General features: G+C 60.7%; 9 protein-coding genes across 9 annotated transcripts; 4 read left to right on the plus strand and 5 right to left on the minus strand.

The window, feature by feature from the left end:
• Positions 1-777: 777 nt before the first annotated feature.
• VTJ83DRAFT_6396 (uncharacterized protein) lies at positions 778-4,285 on the plus strand (the record flags this gene model as incomplete). Its single annotated transcript, XM_071013102.1, has 5 exons — positions 778-1,102; positions 1,157-1,589; positions 1,663-1,876; positions 1,935-3,337; positions 3,391-4,285. 5 exons carry the CDS (start codon positions 778-780, stop codon positions 4,283-4,285), a joined length of 3,270 nt encoding a protein of 1,089 aa, XP_070864023.1.
• A 1,937-nt stretch (positions 4,286-6,222) lies between these two features.
• Positions 6,223-7,488, plus strand: VTJ83DRAFT_6397 (uncharacterized protein; the record flags this gene model as incomplete). Its single annotated transcript, XM_071013103.1, has 4 exons — positions 6,223-6,244; positions 6,307-6,327; positions 6,393-6,626; positions 6,710-7,488. The coding sequence occupies 4 exons, from the start codon at positions 6,223-6,225 to the stop codon at positions 7,486-7,488; spliced, it is 1,056 nt and encodes a 351-aa protein (XP_070864024.1).
• A 63-nt stretch (positions 7,489-7,551) lies between these two features.
• VTJ83DRAFT_6398 (uncharacterized protein) lies at positions 7,552-8,760 on the minus strand (the record flags this gene model as incomplete). Its single annotated transcript, XM_071013104.1, has 1 exon — positions 7,552-8,760. One exon carries the CDS (start codon positions 8,758-8,760, stop codon positions 7,552-7,554), a length of 1,209 nt encoding a protein of 402 aa, XP_070864025.1.
• A 574-nt stretch (positions 8,761-9,334) lies between these two features.
• On the plus strand, positions 9,335-12,041 carry VTJ83DRAFT_6399 (uncharacterized protein; the record flags this gene model as incomplete). The annotated part of the gene is made up of 3 exons (XM_071013105.1): positions 9,335-9,361; positions 9,450-11,498; positions 11,565-12,041. 3 exons carry the CDS (start codon positions 9,335-9,337, stop codon positions 12,039-12,041), a joined length of 2,553 nt encoding a protein of 850 aa, XP_070864026.1.
• Positions 12,042-12,646: 605 nt separating this feature from the next.
• On the minus strand, positions 12,647-13,708 carry VTJ83DRAFT_6400 (uncharacterized protein; the record flags this gene model as incomplete). Its single annotated transcript, XM_071013108.1, has 2 exons — positions 12,647-13,483; positions 13,607-13,708. The coding sequence occupies 2 exons, from the start codon at positions 13,706-13,708 to the stop codon at positions 12,647-12,649; spliced, it is 939 nt and encodes a 312-aa protein (XP_070864027.1).
• Positions 13,709-14,895: 1,187 nt separating this feature from the next.
• On the minus strand, positions 14,896-18,012 carry VTJ83DRAFT_6401 (uncharacterized protein; the record flags this gene model as incomplete). Its single annotated transcript, XM_071013109.1, has 1 exon — positions 14,896-18,012. One exon carries the CDS (start codon positions 18,010-18,012, stop codon positions 14,896-14,898), a length of 3,117 nt encoding a protein of 1,038 aa, XP_070864028.1.
• A 1,254-nt stretch (positions 18,013-19,266) lies between these two features.
• On the minus strand, positions 19,267-20,411 carry VTJ83DRAFT_6402 (uncharacterized protein; the record flags this gene model as incomplete). The annotated part of the gene is made up of 2 exons (XM_071013110.1): positions 19,267-19,814; positions 19,880-20,411. 2 exons carry the CDS (start codon positions 20,409-20,411, stop codon positions 19,267-19,269), a joined length of 1,080 nt encoding a protein of 359 aa, XP_070864029.1.
• A 748-nt stretch (positions 20,412-21,159) lies between these two features.
• Positions 21,160-21,722, plus strand: VTJ83DRAFT_6403 (uncharacterized protein; the record flags this gene model as incomplete). Its single annotated transcript, XM_071013111.1, has 2 exons — positions 21,160-21,223; positions 21,334-21,722. 2 exons carry the CDS (start codon positions 21,160-21,162, stop codon positions 21,720-21,722), a joined length of 453 nt encoding a protein of 150 aa, XP_070864030.1.
• A 1,274-nt stretch (positions 21,723-22,996) lies between these two features.
• Positions 22,997-24,193, minus strand: VTJ83DRAFT_6404 (uncharacterized protein; the record flags this gene model as incomplete). The annotated part of the gene is made up of 3 exons (XM_071013112.1): positions 22,997-23,446; positions 23,513-23,702; positions 23,766-24,193. The coding sequence occupies 3 exons, from the start codon at positions 24,191-24,193 to the stop codon at positions 22,997-22,999; spliced, it is 1,068 nt and encodes a 355-aa protein (XP_070864031.1).
• Between the last annotated feature and the right edge of the window lie 238 nt (positions 24,194-24,431).

Raw genomic sequence — 24,431 nt, forward strand, 5'->3', positions numbered from 1 at the left:
ACAACGAAACCTAGTGGTATCAAAGAGACATGAGGGGATAAGGTCGAGCTCGATGTTATGTAGAGTACTCTGCATGAGCTCATGCTAACCTTCAATGCCAATGTATTGTCGTATGTAGCAAGCAAGCAGCTTGGTGATTAGGAGCGATCTTGGGTACCTAGGACATCTATCAAATGTCTAAGGAATATGAGAGTCTGTGAGCAGGGTGAAGAGGTTAAGAATACAGTAAGGCATCATCCGGGAGAGAAGCTGAATTCTGTCTCGGATCGACTTGGTTCCTTTTTTTGGGATCAACATCGTAAGCATTCCACCTTGACTTTTCAAGCCCTCAGACTTCTTACCTCTCTCTAGTTGTTGTTGGACGAGAATTCCAGAAACCTCATCGCGGAAACCAGTGTTTCAGCGGTCCTGTTATCGATTACCGAAACATTACCACGTATGTAGGTCATTACGGAACCCCCCACCCCCTGTCCCAGACTCCAATCGATAGCACGTTTCCGCCTGGAGCTTGCGTTCGTTCAGCCCCGCCATCTTCATCCCGCCCGATCCAAGAGGGTGCCTTGAGTTACCAAACACGCCCCCGACCTTACTTCTCTACTAATCAACACCTTACTAACCCCGATAGTTCCGTTTGGGTTCCTCGTCCACTTTGCAAGGCAACTACAAAACCGCATACGGGTTGATCGCTGTTCTTCGTCTCCATACTCTCTCGCCCAAGCATCAAAGCTGCACCCCATCCATCGCATCGCATCGACTGCACCGAGAGCTAGTGACAACATGGATCCGAGTGGACAACCTCCGCCGGCATCGACGCCTGATGCTCCGGATCAAGAGACCATGGAGCAGATCCGTCGCAGGCGCCTGGCAAAGCTGGGAGGGACATCATCGGGCTCTTCAACTCCCGCCCCGGCTCCGGCCAGCGGCACAACACCATCCGGCTCCGGGACCTCCCAACAGCCCAACTCGCCGAAGCCTGCCCCGACCGAAAAACCTGCCCCGGCAGCTTCCCAAGCCAAGATCAACATCACACGGCTCCCCGGAGCGGGCACTGCCGGTAGCAACATCTCCAACAACAGCGGCAGCAGTACAGGTAGTGCCTCCGGTGAGGCCCATTCCAGCGCAAAGAGACGAGCATCAGATGTTGACGGGCCCTCAGCATCGGCGCCGCCGAGAAAACAGACCTCCTCCGCCTCTGGCGCTGCCGCCGCTGCTGTCCCTGAGTCGATCGAGGACTACGCCGATCGGGTCCTGAGCTCCATCTTCCGCGTCTCGGTCAATCCGGAGCGGACCACCGATGCGCACGGCCACAAGTTGACCTTCCTGCCGGGTCTGAGCGGCGAACTGGCCGAAGATGGTGGTTCGCTGCGGCTTTCGGTCTCTCGTCTGGAGGAGGCCATCGTCGAGGCGGCGACTGCCCTCCCGCACGACCGCCCCATCTTTGACTACCTGCTCCCTTGCTGGAAGCGCGTGGCCAGGACGCTCAAGATGCTGCGCGGCCCGGCACCGCAGAAAGAAGCCCTGCTGAAGGAGGCCCGCCGGTTGTGCTTCAGCAACTGCATCTTTTCGTTGACGGTGCCGGAGCTGTTTGGGTAGGTCCGACCCAAGGAGAAGAAGCGTCGGTGGTTGCGCTGAGATCGACGGTGCTGACAGCAGAGTCTCTAGCCGGGATGCAAACCCCCAGCACGACACGCTGGTGCCATATCTGCTTCGCGAGGTCGAAAACGATCAGGGCCTAGATCTGGACTTCTTTGCTGAGGCCATAGCGCGCATGCCCGAGGACGACACCATCGAGCCACTGTTCACCAGTGCCATGGTGGACATCAGCGCCCGGCTGGCAAAGATGAGCATGAACGACGACTACAAGCCCTGCGTCAACGTGGGTCGAGTCTCCTGACCGTTCGACCCTTCTTCTCTGCTGACCCCCTACGATCCAGGCGCTGTTGACGTATTCGAGGTTCCCAGCGTTGCTCAACGCCCTGGCCGAGCACCCGTCCTTCCACACGCCGACATTAACAGCACCCAACATTGAGCTGAGAACCATCCTCGGTCCTTTCTTCAGGATATCACCTCTGCAGCCTGAGGTGACCACAATTTACTTTGCAGGACCGAGGACCATGGACAAAGGCCGCATCCAAACGTCGCAGAGTGCGCTGCAGATGACCTTGACCGCCCATCAAGGCGACCTTCGGACCATCATCAACGCCCTCATCCGTGCGAGCCCCCAGACCCGAAATAAAGTGCTCGACTGGTTCGCACACATCATGAACACCAACCACAAACGGCGCGCCATGAGGGTTGACCCCCAGGAGGTTTCGTCTGACGGCTTCATGGTCAATGTGACCGTCATCCTGGACACGCTGTGCGAGCCCTTCATGGATTCCACCTTTTCTAAGATCGACCGCATCGACATTAACTATTTCCGGCGGAATCCGAGGATCGATATCAAGGATGAGACCAAGCTAAACGCGGACCAGGCCCAGTCGGACGCCTTCTACGCCAACAAGGTCGAGGGAGAGTCAAACTTTATCACCGAGATCTTCTTCCTGACTCTGGCCGCACACCATTACGGCAGCGAGGCGACCAACGCAAAAATGAAGAATCTCGACCGCGACATCAAGCACTTCGAGAAGAACATCGCCATGATGGAGGCTGAGCGCCAGAAGCTGCTCAACCGACCGGATCAGCTGCGAATGCTTGACATCGCGCTCGCCCGGCACACGAGCGTGCTTGAGCGGTGCCTGGCCCTCAAGTACTCCATCGAGGGCGTGCTGCTCGAGCAGAAGATGCAGAGCCGGTCGCTGCAGTTCATGCGTTACGTCACCGTCTGGCTGCTCCGCGTCGCCAGCCAGACCGATTACACCCCAGACAAGACGCTGAGCCTCCCACTGCCCAAGGAGCAGCCCCAGGCTTTCCAGTGCCTTCCCGAGTACGCGCTGCAGGACGTTGTCGACAACACCAAGTTTGTCTTCCGCTACATCCCGCAGGTCATGCTGTCGGCGGCCGGCGACGAAATGATCGCCCTCTGCGTCACCTTCCTCGAGTCGTCCGAGTACATCCGCAATCCGTACCTCAAGTCGTCGCTCGTCACGCTGCTGTGCCACGGCACCTGGCCGACGTACACGATGAAGAAGGGTATCCTGGGCGACGCGCTGACCAACACCAAGTTTGCCAACGACTACCTGCTGCACGCCGTGATGAAGTTTTACATTGAGTGCGAGTCCACGGGCGTCCACACGCAGTTCTACGACAAGTTCAACATCCGCTACGAGATCTTCCAGGTGATCAAGTGCGTTTGGTCGAATGACGTCTATCGGCAGCAGCTGGTGCAGTCTAGCAAGTAGGTTCTCCCACGAGCCTCGACAGAGAGATTCCAGCGCTAACATTGGGCAGGTCGAACCGCGCCTTCTTCGTGCGTTTCGTCAACCTGCTCATGAACGATGCCACCTTTGTCCTGGACGAGGGACTCGGCAAGTTCCCAAAAATCCACGACCTGCAAAACCGGCTGAAGGATCCCTCCCTCTCCCAGGAGGACCGAGAGAAGACGGAGGAGGAGCTCCGCACCGCCGAGGGCCAGGCAACGTCCTACATGCAGCTGGCCAACGAGACGGTGGCCATGATGCGGCTCTTCACGGAAACCCTCAGCGAGGCCTTCACCATGCCCGAGATCGTGCACCGCCTGGCGGGCATGCTAGACTACAACCTCGACATCCTGACGGGGCCAAAGTCGCGCACCCTCAAGGTTGAGAACCCGGAGAAGTACTTCTTCAACCCCAAGACCCTCCTTCCGGAGCTGGTCGACATCTACCTCAACCTCGGCGACTCGCCGTCCTTCGTCGAGGCCGTCGCCGCAGACGGTCGTTCCTACAAGCCCTCGACCATGACCGCCACCGCCAACATCCTGCGCACCAAACACCTCAAGGACGAGAAGGACGTGCGCGCCTGGGACGCGCTGAGCAAGCGCATCGAAGAGGCCAAGGAGGCATGGGATCGCGCCGAGCTGGATTACGATGACGCGCCGCCCGAGTTCGAGGACCCCATCATGGGCATCCTCATGACGGACCCGGTCATCTTGCCGAGCAAGCACGTCGTGGACCGGTCCACCATCATGCAGCATTTGTTGAGCGACCCCAAGGATCCGTATACGAGGCAGCCGATGGGCATTGAGGATGTCGTGCCCGATGTGGAGCTCAAGGAGAGGATCGAGGCGTGGAAGGCAGGAAGGAGAGCGAAGGCGAAGGGGGGGCTGGCGGCCAGCGGCGGCGATGTGATGGATACTACCGAGTAATATGGGGACGGGGTTGAAGTGGGAGGCAAGGCGAGGGCGAGGGGGCGAGTAATGAGTGGTGGTGATACTGGTGATTGTTGGGCGAAGGGCTCAAGGCGTGAGCGCTGCGCAGGTGAGCTGATGAGAGAGACCGACCTTCTCGTTCCTGGGTCGCGAGAGCGCATCATACAGGGCGCACCGGGTTGGGGTTAGGATCTTTCCAGGAGCGGTTGTGTCAATGTGCGCATGGAAGACGGGGGCTTGGGCCCGATGAGATGGAGTGTGGGTAGTGCTTCAAACCAGCACCACCGCTAGCCTTTTCGGCGATACGCCACTTGTCAGTGCCTCCTTCGCCCGCCTCGGGGTCGAGGCATTTGTGTGTTGTCTTAATGTTACCGAGTCACCTCAACGCCTTACCTTGCAAGGTACCCAACGTCATTCTGTACCTGGGATTGTGGGTAGAACAATCTTGCCGCTAATACATACACTCTGGCAGGCTCTGCGAGGCCTACCTCTTTTCCTTCGTCCAACCTATTGTGTATACCTGCCAGGTCAGTCTCCAAACATGGGGCTGGTCGCGGCTCTCACTGCGCAGTTATGTATTTATCGAGGAGCCTGAGTTCATCAAAGAGCTCACCATAGAGGAGTTGAAGGCCTGCTCTGCCAAGAACCATCTTGTAGAACACGATATTGCGAAAAGCCTCTATTACCAATGTATTGACGTCCGCCACGGCACGATCGAAGAGGCGCATAACAAGACCACCGGCTGGATCCTGGGCGAATCTCCAGAGAATTCCAACGTCGAATACCTCGACTGCACGCTTCTCAAAGGGCTCCCAACGGGGGATGGTCTTTCGTGAATTTTGGGAAACCCAGGTTCCGGCGAGTCGGCACTGATGAAGCTTGTTGCCGGCCACGCTGCCACCCGCTCGCTGTTGCGGCAGTGGTCCGGACAGACGACTTACATGAGCGTCGCAAACTACTTCCGGGTCACCAGGACCTATCTTCAGAAACCCCTCAAAGGGCTACTCAGGTCCTTGTTGTTTGGCATTTTCAGCCAACACCCCGAGCTGATGATTCCGGTCGCGGTCCCGGAACGCTCGCGGAACACGCCGGGTCAGGAAATACCATCCATGCCTCATCAAACAGACGGCTTTTTCCGGGCGGCAAAGTTGCGACAGAGAGGCCACGGGCCATCCAAGACATGCCAGACGCGCCGCGGCGCCTGGCCTTGCAAGAGTATATGCATAGCGCGGTGCGCTTCTCTCTCTCTTCATCGACGGGCCTGGGTACGTCTCTTGCTTGGCTATTTCCCCTGGCTTTCGGAGCACGCCTCCCGGCTCGCTCCCATGCGTGATGGCAAGGGGACTCTCCAGGGCCCCGGTGTTTGGTCGCCTGGGAATTGAGAAGCAGCACGCGCGGGATCGAAGCGGTCTGCCTCCCAGATCTAGATCTGGAGCTCCTAGGGAGAAGAGAAAAGCGGTAAAAAGACGCCCCGAGAGAAACACGGCATCTTTGTCCGATGGGGTCGCCATAGTTTAGTTCCTGGATATCATGAACGCACCCCAGCGACGGGGGTCAAACGGCGGAGAGGTGGATGTCGATGACGCGACGCCATGGGGCCGTGTCGCGTTGTCCGGTGGGCAGGGGAATTGAAAAGCCAAGAAAATGTGCCAAAGATCGGGCCCGATGCCGTCAGCGTTCCCGAGGGATGCGGTTCGGAGTTAAGAAGTGGCAGCAAAAGAGATCGGGCGGAAGCGGGGTTGAGCCAACCTCGCGCCGAGCAGTGCAACGCTGAATCAACGAAGCCGCCGGCAGGTGTGTGTACACTATTATTATAAGTCGACGCACTGAATTACATCTCCCTGCAGCTCATCATCATCCATAACGCTCCCCCTTTTTCTTGTAAAAACGCACGCAAAAAAAAAAAAAAAAAAAAAATTACCTCCAAGAACAACATGACCAAAGTCCTCCTGACCGGTAAGCTCGCTTCCCTACCCCTAGCTAGGTCCAAGACGCCCCATGGCTGACGAGCCCTGCAGGTGGCTCCGGCTTCATCGCCGGTACGTGGAAGCAAAGCCCCATCTTGCATCTCCTCCCCGGCCACGGCGCTCATGAGAATGGACAGCCCACATCCTGGACCAGCTCCTCGCCGCCGGCCACAGCGTGGTAACGACGGTGCGCAGCGAGGCCAAGGCGGCCAAGATTCGCGAGGCGTACCCGTCGCAGGCGGCCTCGGGCGACCTCGTCGTCGCCATCGTGCCCGAGCTCGCCCGCGCCGACGCTTTCGACGAGCTGATCAAGCAGACTCCCGGGCTCGAGGTTGTCCTGCACACGGCGTCGCCGTTCCATTTCAACTTCAGTATGTCCCGATCCCCGCCCCCCCCCCCTCCTCCCTCCCCGTGCCCATCTCCTGCATTCGCTAACCCCTAACCCGCCCAACAGCCGACCCCCAAACCGCCCTTGTCGACCCGGCCGTGACCGGCACCACCTCCATCCTTCACGCCATCGCCAAGCACGCGCCCGCCGTTCGGCGCGTCGTGGTCACCTCGTCCTTCGCGGCCATCCTGGACGAGGCGGCCGCGACGAGCCCCGCGACCGTCTTCTCCGAGGCGTCATGGAACCCCGTCACGCCGGCCGACATCCACCGCAGCCCCGCGACGGCGTACCGGCTGAGCAAGAAGCTGGCGGAGCAGGCGGCGTGGGACTTTGTCCGCGACCAAGGGGACAAGATCAGGTTTGATCTCGTCACCATCAACCCGCCCATGGTGTTTGGTCCGCTGGCGCACCCGGAGCACGTGGGCGGGCTCGACGGGGTGAACACGAGCAACCAGCGGATCGCGAACCTGCTGCGGGGCGGGTGGAAGCAGGAGGGCGGGGTGCCCGAGGTGGGCGTGGCGTGGATTTGGGTGGATGTGAGGGACGTCGCGGCGGCGCACGTGAAGGCGGGCCTGGAGGTGCCCGAGGCGGGCGGCAAGAGGCTGTTCGTGACGGCGGGGACGTACAGCAACGCCGAGCTGGCGCGGATCGTGCGGAAGCGCTTCCCGGAGCACGCCGAGTTGGTGCCGGGGGAGGAGGCGCTGGCTGCCGGGGAGATGCCGCCCGAGGAGAGGCGGTACCGGTACGACAACTCGGCGACGAACCAGCTGCTGGGGATCCGGTACCGGTCGTTGGAGGAGAGCATCGTGGACACGGTCAAGAGCCTGAAGAAGATTGGCGCGTAGCTTGAGGCGTCTAGATAGATCCAGACATCTCCCGGTCGGCCATGGGGTGGCGCCGGAAGGCCGTTAGCGCACCTCGAGCTCTCGGATCCGTTTCAACACGCCCTGCTTCCACTCGGCGTAGGCTTTCCTTTTCCTCTCCGAGAGGTAATCGCACCGCTCCTGAAACATTGTATCGGCGCGTCGCGTCTGCGTGGGCGCCGCCTCCTCCGTCGGATCCTCCCCATCGGCCTGACCGCCGGCCCTCCTCTGCCGCTGCGCCAAATCATCCACCCCCTCCGCCCAGCTCATCTCAAACCAGCCCTGCCTCCCACCCCTCACGGCGGCAGCGTCTAGGTCCCTTGGCCCCACCTCCGTCCACCCCTCCCACCACGCCTCCTCGTCCACCGCTTCCTCTTTTCCCCCTTTCCCCTTGGGAACCTCCAGCTCTTGCCTCGCCTTTGCCAAGCACGCCGCCACGTCCTTCCGAAACGCGATGTACTTTTCGCGGTCAACCTCGTCCTCGCCGGCGGGCCAGGTGACGCCGCGCCAGACAAACAGATACAGAGCGCCGAGCACGGCGGGCAGGTTGGCGAGGGTCCACGCGTCGTCGGTCAGCACGCCGCGAGGGGCGACGACGGACTCGAGCCCTGCGCCGACGACGGGGCCGATGGAGGCCGGGCCGAGGCGGGACAGGAGGAAGCGGAGGGCGGGACGCATCCAGCGCGGGAGGGGTTCTGCAGCCTTGCCGGCCCTGGACGGGGCCGCGGCGGGGCCGAGGGCGCGGTTCTTGGAGGGGCTGGCGGCCGGGGAGGCCTGGTCTCGGAGATCGGCCAGGGATGAGCGGGCCTTGGCCGACTTGCTGGCGAGGGGCGAGGGAGAGGCCTGGAGCTGCTGCTGGTATTGCTGCTGCTCTCGGAGCTTGGAGCTCGGGGTGCGAATGCGGCCGCTCGCCGCGGCGCTGGCCAGGGCGGAACCCGGCGGGGCATGACGCGAAGGGGTAGAGGCGGCGGCGGGCAGGATCTGGGAGAGATGGGTGTAGAGGCGCTTGTAGATGCGCGGAGGGATGGGAGGGCGCGGTTCGATGGGGGGCAGGTTGAGGGAGGTCTTGAGGCGGTCGCAGGCGAGGTGGGCGCAGGCATAGGGCCGGGCGATTTCCTCCTCGGCCTTGAGGGTGCTGGCGCGGTGGCGGGACTGGGCAAGCAGCGAGCTGGCCAGCTCGGTCAGCGGCTCCGGGAAGGCCGTGCTGTGGGTGGGCAGCAGAGAGAGCAGGGCCTGTTCGATGGAGCGGTTCATGATGGCGGAGAGGGAGGAGAGAAAAAGCGATCCGACCAGCTAGAAAAACAAGAAGTAAGAATTATTTCATGTGCATCCAAGGGACATGTCTGTTGGTTAGTCGGTTGGTTGATGCAGCGTTGTTTTCCTTTGGCGGGCAGCAAAAGACGGGGGAGCCTGGAATCCAAAGTCGCTGACGTTGGTTGGTGAATTTACCGAGAGACGCGACCTGGAATGGGAGAACCGGAACCGCGTTTCCACGCCAGGTCATGTGATTTCCCCAGAGTGAGCGGGTGGCCCATGCATTCCATGTACCTACTGTGTACTGTGTATAGTACAGTAATTATTTTGCCACGGCCCGGAAGGCACCTGATCTCGGGGCTGGTGGCGCCAGGTGGTGGCCCAACAAATCGGAGCTTGGCATTTTGGGCCCCCGTTACCCCCCGTCAACCCGGAGCTCGGCCCTTGCATCATCTCGTCCGCTGCGCGAGTCTGTCCTCTTTCTTCCCTCCTCCATCCACCAGAAATCCCCTTCCCCATCGGACTCCGAATCCGCATCCCGCATCAACGCGAGCGGGCATTGCCGCTCCACGACATGGCTTTCCACGCAAGTGGGCTGCCGGTGAGTTTTTTTTTCGTCGTCTTTTCTCTCGCATGCATGCAACCAAAACCGCTGACATCCATCCCTCCCCCTCCCCCTCCCCCTCCAGAGCATTGCCTCGGCAGCAAAGGAGCTGTGGCCGTCGGTCGCCAACTCTCTGTTGGTTCCCCTGAGAGGACCGTCCGCAGCTCCTCCTCCTCCTCCGTTACCGAATCCTCTTCGACGCTCGTCTCCTTCGGCCTCTCGGTCGTCCGAACCCCTCAGCCATGGCCCCGCGCAGCCCACCCCGTCCAAGGTCCAACTCCCCGGCTTCCTCCGCGCCGCCGCGCCGCCGTCCTTCTGCGACGGCCATGCTCCTGCCCGCCCGTCCAACATCCTCTCGGAACTCGCGTCGGCGTCTCCCCGCTCGCTCGTCATGGCGAACCCGCTCCTGTGCGGCTCGCGTGCCGCCCTGAACCCTCGCCCCTGGTCCCCTCTCCCCGGCCTGCGCTCCATGAGCACCTACCACCCGAGTCGCATTCAAAAGCTCACCTGGATCACGCCCCTGTCCTCCTCTCGGAACCCCCCGGCGCGCCGCTTCGGTACCGGCGGCGTCTCGCGCGACCTCTTGGCCAACCGCGAGGCCGCCGCCAACCGCAACCCCAACAGCGCCACAGCCCAAAACTCGTTCTATCAGCTCCTTCTCAAGGCCAACATGCCCGCCATCATCATCGAACGGTATCAATCTGGTCGGTTTGCCACCAACGAGGCTTGCGACGAGGCCTACCAGAGAGCCCTCGCCATGATGGGCGCCTCTTCCCCCGCCGCCGCCGCCCAGACCGACGCCGCTGCTTCCGCTGCTTCCGGCCTCGGTGCCTCCAAGCTGCAAGCCGTCGGCCAGGCCGTCGCCGCCCACCGGGCCGGCGGTAACGTGGCCTTCTCGACGGGACCCAGCGGCTCCAAGAACGGCCCGCTGCATGTCATCGTGGACGAAACCTTTGGCACCTCGGCTCTTCGTTGGATCAAGTTTCTTCTCTGGTTCGGTCTCTGCGCGTATCTTAGCTTGGTGCTCGTGACCATGGTCGTCGAAGGCATGACCACGATCAAGCGGCCCAACAAGGTGGACGGCATCGACGCCAAGGCCGAGAGCCAAAAGGCGCGCTTCTCGGACGTGCACGGCTGCGACGAGGCCAAGGAGGAGCTCCAAGAGCTTGTCGACTTCCTGCGCAACCCCGAAAAGTTCAGCAACCTCGGCGGCAAGCTGCCCAAGGGCGTCCTGCTTGTCGGTCCCCCCGGCACCGGCAAGACGCTCCTGGCCCGCGCCGTCGCCGGCGAGGCGGGGGTGCCCTTCTTCTACATGTCCGGCAGCGAGTTCGACGAAATCTACGTGGGCGTGGGCGCCAAGCGCGTTCGCGAGCTCTTCAACGCCGCCAAGGCCAAGGCCCCTTCGATCATCTTCATCGACGAGCTCGACGCCATCGGCGGCCGCCGCAACTCCCGCGATGCCACCTACGTTCGCCAGACCCTGAACCAGCTGCTCACCGAGATGGACGGCTTCGCCCAGAACAGCGGCGTCATCCTGATCGGCGCCACCAACTTCCCCGAGTCCCTCGACAAGGCCCTGACCCGTCCCGGCCGTTTTGACCGCCACGTCGTCGTGAACCTGCCCGACGTGCGCGGCCGCATCGCCATCCTCAACCACCACGCCAAGAAGATCAAGATGGGCGACGACGTCAACATCGAGGCCATCGCCGCCCGCACCTCGGGCATGTCGGGCGCCGACCTCGAGAACATTGTCAACCAGGCCGCCATCCACGCCAGCAAGGAGAAGGCGTCGGCCGTCATGCAATGCCACTTTGAGTGGGCCAAGGACAAGATTCTCATGGGCGCCGAGAAGCGCAGCATGGTCATCACCCCCAAGGAGAAGGAAATGACGGCCTACCACGAGGCCGGCCACGCCCTTGTCGCCTACTACTCCAAGGACACCGCCGGTGAGCTGTACAAGGTGACGGTCCTGCCCCGCGGTAGCAGCCTGGGTCACACCGCCTTCCTGCCCACCATGGACAAGTACTCGTACTCGGTCCGTGACTACCTCGGCCTTATCGACCGCGCCATGGGCGGCAAGGTGGCCGAGGAGATTGTCTACGGAAACGAGTTTGTCACGAGCGGCGTCAGCCAGGTGAGCCTTGTTTTCGGACGCTCGAGCGTCCTCCCCCGCTTCACGCGCATGCTAACCGGATCCCAGGATCTCGACTCGGCCACCCGCACCGCCTGGCAAATGGTCGCCCAGCTCGGCATGTCGGAGCGCCTCGGTCCCGTCGAGTATCTCCGCAAGTACGAGCGTCTCTCGTCCGAAACCCGCGCCATGGTCGAGGCCGAGGTGAAGAAGGTCCTGGACGAAAGCTACGCGCGCGCCCGCGCCCTGCTGCTGTCCAAGCGGAAAGAGCTCGACCTGCTCGCCAAGGCGCTCGTCGAGTACGAGACGCTCGATCGCAACGAAGTTGAGAAGGTGCTGCGCGGCGAGAAGCTCGAGGGCCGGATCGCGGTGCCGCCCGGCCCCATGGCGGTGCCGAAGCCGAACGAGAGCATCGAGCCGGGGATCAGCATTCCGCCCCTCGGCGGAGCCGGGCAGGACGGCGACGGCGCCGGGCCGGGGAGCCCGCCTGCGCCGCCGCCGCCGGCTGCGCCGAGGGAGGGGGAGAAGAGGAAGAAGAACGATTAAGGAGGAAGGCTTGGTGGGTTTCTAGCATGGGTGGTTAGGGTTATAAAGATGTCGCGCGAATTCGAGGATACCTAGCATCACCATCGGGTTGACTTGAAACGAGCGAGCGGCATGGGCGGCGTTTGCTTTTTGTTTTTTTTTTTTTTTTTTATTGGGTTGAGCTTGTCGGGAGAGGTCCACCAGCGTACCTCACCAACCAGCGATGTATGTACACGTCTCATTTGTTTCCCTAGATTTGATATGATGCATCCCAACTTTGTCATGATGAGGTCTGAGCGACGGGGTATGGTGCTTGGGCGGCAAGCCGTCTAGACGTCTCTGCTTTGGGCTTGCGATGTAGAGGGATTCGGCATGTACATTGAGGGCATTGGCCGGTCAGATCTCTATTAGTAGAGAAAAAGAGTATTCTTGGGGCCCATTCCAAGGCCATCATCGTCGAGCTGTTCGGCCCCTCTCTCTCACGCTTCCAGCTTTGCTTGATCCATGGCGTCCAGCTCCCTACTCCGCCGCCTCTCACCCGCCATCGCCACCCCTTCCTTCGGCGCTTCCCTGTCCACGCCGCGCATGAACCACCTCGTCAACCTCATCTCGTCGACGCAAAGACGCTAAACAACGCCGGGGATCACAGCCCACCTCCCCCGGATCTTGTCCTCGCCAAACCGCTCCGCGTACCACTTCCTCCCCCTCACCGCGCGAGGGAGCATCGAGAACACCTCGTTCAGGACGAAGCACCGCGCGGGCACGCACCCCCACCCGGCCGCCATCCAGAACCCGAACCACTCGACCCATTCGAGGAGGTAGTGCGGGTAGAGGACGACGCGGAAGAGGCCGGCGTTGGGGAGCTCGTAGTGCTTGTCCACGGGGTTCCGCTTCGGGGCCTGGCCCGGGGCCGCCTCGCGGCTCGCGCCGTCCTTGGCCGCCGCCGCCGCCGCCCGCCTGCCCGCCCTCCGCCGGATCTCGCGCAGCTCCTCGTCGTGGTAGTAGTTGCCCGCCAGGCCGACGTAAAACACGGCGAGGCCGAGGGCGAACTGGCCCGGCGACCAGGGCCCGTGCTGCCGGGCGCGCCAGTCGGCCTGCGTGGTCGGGCCGTAGGCGCCGAGCCAGCCGCCGAGCGCGACGCCGTTGGCCACCTGGAACGCGGCGGCCAGGGCCCAGACGAGCGCGTGGATGGGCGACATGGAGGGCTGCAGGAGCGGGTACAGGACGGCGCGGTAGGCGTAGTGCAGCACGAAGAGGGCGGCGAGGACCTTGTTTTGGTAGGGCAGCCCGTCCTCGCCGGCGGGCACCTGCGCGGCGAGGGCGCGCATGTTGTAGAGCAGGGTCAGGACGCCCGGTATCTCCATGGTGAACCAGGCGATGCGGCCGGGGATGTTAAGGCGCGACGAGGGCACCGACGTCTTGCCCATGCCGTACCACGAGACGAGCCATTGGAGGGAGGCGACCTATCGAAGGGAGGGGGAGAGGAGGAAGGGCAGGTTAGTTGGCTTGGTTGTATTTTTTCAAAAAAAAAAAAAAAAAAAAGGGGGGGGGGGGGAAGGGGGTTAGGGAATATAGGAGGAACGGACCAAGGGGTACAACTTCCAGAGGAAGACGATGCGGTCGTAGTTCTCGCGGTTGGGCGGGAACCAATTGGGGACGAGCCCGTCCGTGGTCGTGATGGAGCCCATGCTTCAACCTTTTGCTGACGAGGCTGTGGTTGGCGTGGGTACGCCAGCCGAACTGCAACGGCTTTGAGCTTGTTGATGGGGTTTCACAGCGTCCCAGGAGCAGGTTGAACCTGTCCAATGGATAACCACTGCGTATCGCGCGATCTTCACGGGCGAATCCTGGAGCGAGGCGTCCCGCGAACCGATTTGATCAAGACGGTGCTCTGTGAGACAAACGGCTGAAAAGCCCACAAATCTCAGCTGCAAGCGTTGCTTCAAGTTGGCGCAAAGCCCGAGGATACGAAACAAACAATGGAGGGGGAAAGAGACGCGATCAAGATCGAATCCATCAAACCACCTCTCCTCTCTCCCGATGATGGGTGGCTGTCGCACGGTACCTCGATCGGCACGTTGGGTTGACCGTGTAAGACGATCGGGTGAGGCGGAAGCCGTGGATTTTGTCTAGGTAGGTAGGTAACGAATAACGAATTACACTGTGTATGAATATGGCCATGATGTCAAGTGTCCATTTGGACCGGCGAATGGTTATTATTAGCGGATGCCGTTGCCTCGGCCACGCCAAGAGTTTGGATCAATACACAGAGATCCTTGCCTTCCCCTGACCAACTTCAAAGAGATGCTTATCCCCAAGGCACTCCAAGGACAGTCAGTTGATTAAAAGAAAAAAAAAAGAAAGAAAAACAAAATTGACAACGTAAAAGGGAAAAGTGTCTTGTTGGGGGAGAAAAAGGTCATAAAAAACATACAGCACCCGGCATTCGCTGGTCGTCACCGACCCAACTACTACTCGAGCCCTCACAAGCTTAACTAGGGGAGAGCGGACGGGATCCCGTGCTTTCTTGTGGGTATGGCCGTATGTACCAGAACCATGGCTGACACAAGCCTTATAATGGCCACACCCGCTTTTCTCATTGCTCCACACATCAGCACTGCTTCCAACCCCCTTACAACATCCCAAACATTGTACGGTGAATATGACACAGAACGCGGTGTTTCCGGTGGTTTTCCAACGCTTCATGGATGAAACCCATGCTGATTCGGTAACCAAGCCTAACGCCAACCCGCTGCTGGCAAGCAGCAAAGACCCATAAAACAGTTCATTTCCTTTCATGTTGCTCGTCACGTCATGCCATACAAATGCCCTCCTTTCCCATCCCTTCAAACCCCCCTTCTCAGGCCTCTAAACATCACATCATAATGCACTTCTCCTTTCCTTCCCCAACGCTACCGCCACTTCCTGACGTTCCGGTCCCCACAGGTGGGGGCACCCCCCTCCTCAACCCCATCGGCCGTTGCTGCTGCTGCTGCTGGTGGTGGTGGTGCTGCGGTGGATACGGCACCTGCTGTTGAGGCGGGGCCTGGCCCTGTGTCTGAGCGGGAGGTCTCCCGCCGCCACCAGTAGTACTACCACGTCCGAATCCCTGAGGCTGTTGCTGTCCCGGCCCAACCGCCGCCGGCGGCGCGGCAGGATGGCTCGGATGTCCCTGTGGTGGGACATACGGTCTCTGCTTCGCCGCCTGCTCGTAGCTTGGCGGTGCGTCGTCGAGGCCTTCGTCGGCGGGGCGGTGGGTGACAAAGCTCCCCACCGCGGCTGTCCTTGTCGTTCTGGATGTTGCGACCGGCGCTGCTCCTGCCCCTGCTCCTGCTCCTGCTCCTCCACGGCTTCTCCCTGACGAATTCGACTCGGACGGGGCGAGAGGCGGGAGCAGCGACCGCACGGTTTGCGTCGTCGGCCTGGGACGGCTGGAAGCGGTGGTTCCCGTGGCGGGGATCGTGGATGTAGATGCCGACGCCGGCCGGGCAGGGGTTGGTCCCGGCGCTGGACGCCGGCCCGTTGCAGGGCTGGTAAGGGACGACGTGGATTGAGAAGACCGGCGGTGACCTGTGGGGTTGCGCCTGGCGTTGCCCCGCGCTTGTTGCTCGATGTAGCGCTCCGAAAGGAGGCTCTCGCGGTGGCGGCGTTCTTGAGCGGCGCGGGCGCGCGCGTCCTCCTCTTCTTGGAGCTGGAGCGCCAGGGCAAGGTCGCGGTCTTCTTGTTCGTGTTGGGGCGATATCGGCGGTTGGGATGGCCGGCCTGTCGGTGACGTAGCCGCGGGCGACGGATCGTTCGGCCGCCCATGTTGCGTGCGGCCGCGGCGGCCTTGCACCGTGGCCCACTCGCCCCCCGCGGTCTCGGCTGGGCCGCTCGCTCCCGCGTTGGCGCCGTGCGAGGCACCGCCCACAACGAGAAAGTCGCCCGAAAAGAACTCGGCGCTCTCGCCCGTCACGTCGACAAGCGACTCCCACACGACCTCAACATGGCCAGCATACCCGGCGTCGGTAACGAGGGTGAGCAGTTCAAGCGTTTGCGGATGCCGATACAGCGTCGAGAAGTGGTCGTTCCGGAAGAGAATCGCCACGGACCCCGGCTTCATCGCCTGCTTGATAACGTCCAGGCCGAATGGTGTCAGCTGCGTCGCCGAGCTGGCCAGGAACTGCTTGATGGTCATGACATCCTGGTAAAGCTGCTCCTCCTCCTCGTTCAGACCGCGCTGCGGGTCGCACAGTTTCTCGTCAAGCTCCTCCTCGCGGAACAGCAGGTTCTGCGCGTCTTCATATGACGCCGCGTGTCGTGCAAAGGCCTCGTAGACCGGCTCGTCGCGCGAGGGCAGCCACCCGTGGATAAGCGGGACGCAAAAGGTCGAATAAAGCGACATTTCCTTGGTGTGCTCAAAGGTTCCCGGGATCCTGTCGACGCTGTCGGTTGGCTGGAGGCTGTCGGTGCGCGACTCCCGCTTGAACGATTCGACCACCTGTTCGGTCGGAAGGAAGCGGGGATTGACGTTCATGCCCGTGTGCAGGCCCGTCAAAAAGTCGTACAGTTCCGTCATGTCCGGCAGCACCCCGTCCGGCGGCGTCCGGCGCATGAGCTCCTCGAGGACGGCATCCAGCAGCAGCCCAAGGCTAACCTGCTCTCGCGATCGCAATATATCGAGGAGCCCCGTGTTCGGCAGATCCACAGGAGTGGTGAGCGTGAGGGCGTTGACCAATGCCAACAGGGGACATGGGCCGTTGGCGTTTTGCACGAGGATCGGCGACTGCCTGGGGTTCTTGGCTGCCGTGGCGTCGTACCAGGTGATGTTTTTGATCTGGTACGTTTCCGACTTGTCCACGGGACGCGGCGACAGCCGAGGTGCCTGTTCGGGGGTCGATCGTGGCGGTGGCCGCGGCGGTTCGTTTGGCTGTGTCGACGGCGCTGATTGCTGAGACGGCAAGGATTTGGCCGCGTTGTCCTCCTTGGTATGATCACCCGATGCGTTGCCTCCATCGGCGTTCCCCCCCGCGCCCTGCTGCAAAGGTGATGCTGGCCGCGCGTCGATATCAATCAAATTCCAATCGTCCGCACCAGAAATACCCTTCTCGGGCGGTGGTGGAGCAGCATCCTTCCCCTTATCCCGTGCCCCTAGATCGTCCCACGCGTGCGAATCCCCAAGCAAGTCTTCGTCCGCCGTCGTGATCAACATCGGCGGCGGCGGCGGCCCGGTTGTCTTGGGTACCTCATCCCATATCGCCGAGCCTTCCGAGGGTAACGACACCAATGCGGGGGAGCCCGTTGGGCCCCTTGCTGGGGAAGGCTGACGGGACGGCCGGGCCGAGGCCCAAACATTGTCCGGGGCCGAGTCCTCGTTGCCAAGAGGCACCCGGGGAACCGCCGCAACGGTGGCCGCTCGACTCTCGTCGAGGGCCGGCTGCCAAGGGTTGGTGCTGCCCGTGTCGTGCACGCTGAGCCGCTCAAACTCGTTCACGAGAGGCGCAGTCGCCGATGTTGGAGCAGCGCCTTCGGCTGGCTCTCTCCGGGCTGCACCCGTCGATTGTGGGCTGAGGGACATTTTCCTCTTGAACGGATTCGTCTCGGGCTTTGGTGTGCTTACGGCGGTCCGGAGGACGGTCGGTATTTGGGCGGAAGAGGTGCCCGACGGGTCAAAAGCTGTTACGTTTCCGCCGCCACCGCTGCTGCTCCCCGGCCTAAGCGCCGGCGGCACTTGGCTTGCATCAACGGCGTTTCGAGACGGCGCGAAGCCATCATTGCCCCATATACTCGACTCGTTGCTGGCAAAGTCGGAGGTGTGGGTGGCTGCAGGCCTCAGAGACGCTGGGGCGTCGTTGAGCGCGTGGCGATTTGCGCTCCCTACGGGTTTCTCTCCTTGTGTGTTCCTCCCCTGTCCCTCATCCGTGTTACTCGACGACAACCACGCATCGCGCGCCTGCGGCGGAACTGCCGGATCCAAGAAAGCCGACTGAGGGAGCGGCTTCCGGGCGACCATTGTGTCGGGGTCGGGAACGAGACGGCAGCAGATATGAGGCTGGAACGAGCAGGGTTGGCGTCGAGGAAGCGTGCGCGATATGATCAAAAGAAAAGTTCGGGAGCAAGGAAACAAGCCTCGTGGGGGAACGGCGAGTGCCTGCGGTCGCACAGGAGTCTCGGTGTCCACGTCGCACTGTTACCGACGGAGGGTTTGCCGCGGAGGCCTCAACGCCTGGTGGGGTTCGCAGCAGTCGTGAAGCTGGGTGTTGAACGTTATTGTGGCTAAAGACAAGGACACCCAGGCATTTGCATCATTTGGGCTGCTCGGCGAGCGCCTGAAAGCTTCTGCCGAGGAGGGAGCTTGGTGGGCGCTTGGAAAGAGGTGCAAGTGGCAGAAGGAATGGCGAATATGCCTGAGCCAGGCTGCCGATGCGAATCTGGGGATCGATTGGGCCCTACGCCGGTACAAGCAGAAGCATTGAGTGGAATTCGATATGGTACGAAACTCAATAGCAGTCTCTGTCCTCCCGGTGTATTTGCGTCTGGAGAGGTGCTGAAAGGCGGAAACCCGGACGAGGCGTTGGTGGTGTCCAGCAAGCCGTCGTAGCTGAAGTCACCCACCCACTTTGCTCGCCGTGAGGTTGGTCCAAGTCCATGCATGTTGCAACACCGTCCCTCCTGCATCGTCATAGGCAAGCCAGCGGCGGCCGCGTGGGTCCGCTGGGATGGTGCGGCCAATCGGACGCAATCAAGCCACACCTCGCCCCGGAGGGACTCGTCATCCCAACAGGCAGCCACACTTTTGGTGGGTCCTGTTGATGACGTTGCCACATGGTTCCTTGATGCGTGCCGCAGGCCATCAGCGGGGAGGATTGCGCGTCTCCACGCCTCCGAGCACAGGGTGGATGCGAAGGAAAGGGTTCGTGTTCCAGCAAGCATCTTAAGGGATGTAGAGACCTTGGCGCTCGGATGGCCTGTCGGAGAGAGAGAGAGAGAGAGAGATATCAAGTTCAGACGATCAGGTCGTCCCAGCAACTTGAGCCATTCCAGGGACAACCCCAAAAAGACGACTTGTTGGACTTGCAGAGAAACCAATAAAGTTGACGCAGCCAACAAATCAAATGAGACGCTGTATGCAAATGCCCTCCGACGCCAGCAATCCTGCAGAGTGTACGCAATCAACAAAGTCCAGACCGCAACGCGTCACCTCTATGGCCATATCCTCATCCGTGGCAACCGAGAACCCTCACATTAACCTATCATATTCTCTTCCCTATACCCCCAACGAATTCAGCCTCCGACACGACGGCATGTCCATCGCATTGGCAAGCTCCATCTTGGCCGGGTCCTGGAAGAACCACCCCTGAGCCGCGCTGCGCAGCTGCTGCTTGTGCGCCATCTCATTCTCGCAACGAATCCGCAGCTGTTGCACCAACACCACCTCGGCCCGCTTGTCGAGCGACGAGAGCTTGGACGGGCTGTACGAGTGCACGTCGGCCGGATTGACGTAGTACTTGACGCCAAAATTGGGCATGGTGCGCTCCATCGTGTACAGCGGCGGATTGGGCTCGTCGAACGCCATGCTCGGCGTCGCAGGAGTTGACGACGTGAACAGAGCCGAAAAGATGGACGACAGGATCGGCCAGGCAAAGAGCAGCAGGATGGGGAGAAGCCCCACGAGGTTGCTCCAGAAGTTGGCCGGTTCCTCCTCCTCCTGATTTGCGTTACGTGGTCGCATCCGCGGCCGGGGTCCACCGAACTGGTGTACTCGGATGCCGGGGCCGCCAAAGTTGAAGACGAACTGCGGGCCGCCGTCGAAGCCTGGGACGGTCAGCATATGTCCGAGGGAGAAAACAAAAAAAAACCACCCCCATAATATCACCCACCTGCAAACGGGCCCCCAAATCCACCCAACCCGCCCGCGCTAAAGAAGCGCGCAAACATCTCCTCCGGGCTCATCTCCTCGCCCCAGCCGCCGCCAAACCCAGGATGCGCCCTCCGGCCGGCGAACCCAGCAAACGGATTCTCCTGGGCCTGCGCCTGGGCGCTGGCAAAGCGACTATCCGGGTCCGTGCCAAACCGGTCGTACTTCTCTCGCTTCTCCTTATCTCCCAACACACCGAACGCGCGCGCGACCATCTTGAAGGCCTCGTCGGCGTGCTCGTGGCCGTTCTTGTCCGGGTGCGTCAACAGCGACAGCTTGCGGTAGGCCTTCTTGATCTCGCCGTCCGAACATGTCTTCTCAAGCTCTAGAATCTCGTAGAAGGCGGTCGGGTTGCATCGTCGGATCCGTAGCACGGCGGCCTTTTGTTCTGGTGTGTACTTACGCTCCTGGTTGCCCTGGTTGTGCTCGCGCCGGTTGCGCGCCGAGGAGCCACTCTGGCCGGTCGAGGCCCCGGAGGCGGAGGCGTCGGGCATGGTGCCCTACTCGTGAGTTGAGCGGACCGTAGGCGTTGACGACGGTTCGGGGAGCGCGGCTGGCTCAAAGAACGAAGCGTCGATTCTTGGTGAAAGTTGTCGCGGTCAATGCGTCGTGTCGAGAGTTTGGCACCAACGCGGCGATAAAGTTGATGGCCCTGTCCGTCCAGGGTGCTTTTTTTGTTCGATAGGTCTTCGAGAAAGTGTCGTCGAGGCTAGATACGCCAACGGTGGTCTCGACCGATCCTGGCGCACAAGTGATGCAAATGAAAGCGCCCCGGTTTCCACGAGGCGGCAATAGGCAGATTTCAACAAAAAAGAAACATTAAAACCCTCGGGGCACGAAAGAACAGTCGATTCCTGGAGTGCGCGCGGGATGGCGGTGGTCGTATTGCCGAACGATCTGTCGATAGTTGGCCGTCCCTGTCTCGCTGCTGTCAGAGACTTGTGTCGCTCTTCAAGGTGGCCAGGGGATGGGGATGGTTTGCATGCCCACCAAGGGTGGTCCGTGCGCCCTCTCATCCCGTGCATTTCCACGACAATCCAACCCAAGAAAAAAAAGTCGCGTTGGCCTAGCCAAGCCGATAAGCGATAAGCTCCGGCTCACGACGTCACTCAAACCCCCCCCCCCCCCCCGGGTCGTTTAAGTCGGAGCGCGCCGGGTCGCCATCTCAGAAGGCAACTGGAGACAGAAGCTCAAGTTAATTCGCTTTGATTTCCCACGAGCCTGGCATTCCCGGATCTTGAAATGGCGTCACCAGAGGATGCTCCGCCACCGGTCACCCTGAGAGGGCAGCTTCGAGCTTGGGGGAGTAAGTCGCGCTCGCCCGTCCCCCATCACCTCGTTCACTGCATCCAACAGACCCTAGCACTCGCAATGATACTCACCAAACCGTACCTGGATGAGCTAACAGCAAACCAGCCTCCGCCATCCCCGGAATGACCCTCACCACCTTAATCCTCGCCCAGCACCTCCGTCCACCGCAAACCCTTCCGCTTCTCTTCACCCCGCCGCTCATCTTTGGCAGCTACCTCACGCTGGCCGGCTTCAAGACCGATGGCGCGGGGATCTGGGGCGCCTGGAGCGGCATGTACACGTTGCTGGCGTGGCGGCGGAAACCGAAGCGAGGATTGGTGACACCGACGGGACTCGCACGGTTTGTTTCGCCTCGCGGCGTGGCTCGCGGTGTAGCCATGGGCGTGGGGGCCGCGAACTGCGTGGCGGGGCTGTACACGTATGCGACGGGAGATCGGGAGGAGGAGGAGAGAGAAAGGAGGGAGCTGAATCGGTGGGGGATCTATCGGGATTGAGGTCAGGCGTGGGAGCAGGAAGCGGGATGGGTTGGGTCGCTCAAGGTTTGGGCCGGGAATCATCATGGGGATGGGTACGGAGGGAAATCCAGTGGTCATGGCGATGCTGTCAGGCTTGAGGTGTTTGGCGGTGGTTTTATGATGCCTTTGGAAACAAACCCTTTTTTTTCACTGTCAATGACAACTCAAGCAATAGAGGAGGGAACCAGCAAAAAGAGAGAGCCAAATACCATATCGCACATCCTACCATGAAATCTCGATTTGGCCTTGCCCATTTGCCCCGCAAACACCTCTCTCACAAATTCACTTTCCCAGCCTGGACACCAACCATTGGCCTGCCCTGTGAGCGACGCAGGCCTGCGTAACTATAGCTCTCAATGACTATATGCAGGCTCTATCCTCCATGCAACCCAATAGTGACAGAACCAACAGGCCATGTTGGGCATCACGATAAATCCACCAGCTTACAGGCTCAGGCACCAAAGCGCCATCGTTGGATGCACTCCTCTGCGAGCTCCTCAGTCGCTAAGCTGATGCAGTCACCCCAGCAACTCGGGCACTTATCATTATTGTAGCTCCAAGTCGTTCTCGACAGCGGTCTGCCAGATAGATCACTGCGCATGGTAGCGACGAAAAGACAGGAAAGGCAGGGCAAGATCAAAGCGTTTATTCACACCCAATCACGAGGCCAGTCTAAATATAAAAGAAGTCGGACACGATTAAACCATACATGTAAACTGCCCGAGTAGCCGCTCTGTAACTGGCGATAGCAACCCAACATCAGAATACAAAAGGAAACGACAAGGAAAAAACACACCAATTCCACCAACGCCCAGGAGACGGTCTCAGCACTTGATAGTCTCCCTACCTCCCGTTTTTTTCTGTGTTTGTGTCTGTATGCATGCGACTCTTTGCGCATCTGTCCAACCTGGCCCAATACTCGATGCAAAAGCCCCACCCCCCTAAGGGGGAAAAAAAAAAAATAAAAAGGGGAAAGGGGGGGGGGGGGGGGGTAAATGGATATCCCTGTTTAACCCCTGGGCTGTCACTTGCATCCTGCCTTGATGGCTTCGTGATCGGGTGCCTTTCCGATGACCGAATGAGGAAGCACAGGGCATTCCATATCATCATCCACACCGGTGATTCAGAGACCAGGGAAAACACGCCCGGGCAGATCTGCTCCGCCGTTTAACATGCTTTCCCGTACGGCGAAGCCCATGGACAACGGCAGCGGGCAACTTCTTTTCTCTCTCCCTCAACAAGTACCATCCAACTTAATCTATCCCGGCTGCCTCGTTCAGAAGCTCCTCCACCGCGTCAGACCACCCGACACCCCGTTCCCTCGCAAGCATGCACCCGGAGACGAGCCATGTAGCGAGGATGACGAGGGAGAAGGCCGTTGCGCGGAGGAAGCCGGGAGATAAGAATGGGGAGTAGCCGAAGAAGAGCGGGCCGGTCCGAAAGGGCGCGGCTAAGGATACAATGTCGGTACTGCTGTTCGTCTTGATCGACAGCATCGACATCACCTTTGAGATCGGGGTCGTTGAGGCGGCATCGGAGTCGCGGAACAGGTTCGAAATGTTGCCCAGCTCGAAGGCGGTGATGTAGTCAATGTCGCAGTCGCGGACTTTGGGTTCCGCAAAGGCGCAGTACTCGCGAATGATGTTGCTGATGTTCCAACCCGAGAGCTTGCGGACGATGCCGATTACGCAACCGGTGCGGTGCTGTTCGCGAGACCGTTAGTTCAAAAACATCTAACCTGAACCAATGCTGCGAGAGCTCGAGCGCACCTTGCCGTGGTTGCAGTGGATCAGCAGGGGGTGATTCCTGCGGTCCAGAACGACGCTGAGGATCGATCTCATGGTGGTGATCGGGATGCTCTCCTTTTTTGTCCCCTTCATGTCGAACACGGCATGCCGGATGCCGTTACGCTCGAGGAATTCATTGTAGCCCTCGGGGAAGTCCTTACGCACCAGGGTGCTGGGAGATGTGTCAGCCGAGCGTGCCGAGAAGCCTTGCGAACAACAAACAACCGATGCTTACACGATGGTCTTCAACTTCAGCTCCTTAATGAACCCGTAGTCCTCCGCCTTGGGGAAGCTACTCCTGTACACCCCCGGCACGACAACTCCAAAATTGACCGGGCGACCCGTTGCTGGTAAGCCCCGCTCGGCATCGAGCATGGAATCAGCGAGCTGTTGGGGGGTGGGTGGGGGATGGAAAACGTCATGGATGAGGTCCGGCTGGCTCCGGTGACGGTCGTCGCCGGTGCTGAGAAACAGAGGGTTGTCATCGACGTTGCCATGCTGCTGTCCATCCGCCGGCCGAACCAGCGGCGATGGCTCCAAACTGGATTGGGTGCTGGTGGTGGTGGTGGTGGTGGTGGTGAGAGAGGCCCGAACGCCCTGGCGGCCTTGCTGATCGTCCTCCATGCCGTCCTCGTCGAACTGCCGCCCGCCACGTTTCGACATGACGAATGTTCCTGTTCCAGAGACGTGTCGAACAGGTCGATGCGGAGGTCAAAGGATGAGATGAGGTCGAAAAGAGGGAGGATGGGTTCGGGATATCCCACGCAGCGGAGCGACGACTTGGCGTCCGGATCGGCCGGACAAGAGTGATCCAATATCAAAAACCACGAAGGGGAAGGCTTCTCGGGAAGGCAGGTCGATAGGGGGTTGACGAGATGGCAAGACGGTACGGTGATAGCGA

Source organism: Remersonia thermophila, chromosome 6, assembly GCF_042764415.1.
Source record: "Remersonia thermophila strain ATCC 22073 chromosome 6, whole genome shotgun sequence".
Classification (NCBI taxonomy): Eukaryota; Fungi; Ascomycota; class Sordariomycetes; order Sordariales; family Chaetomiaceae; genus Remersonia; species Remersonia thermophila.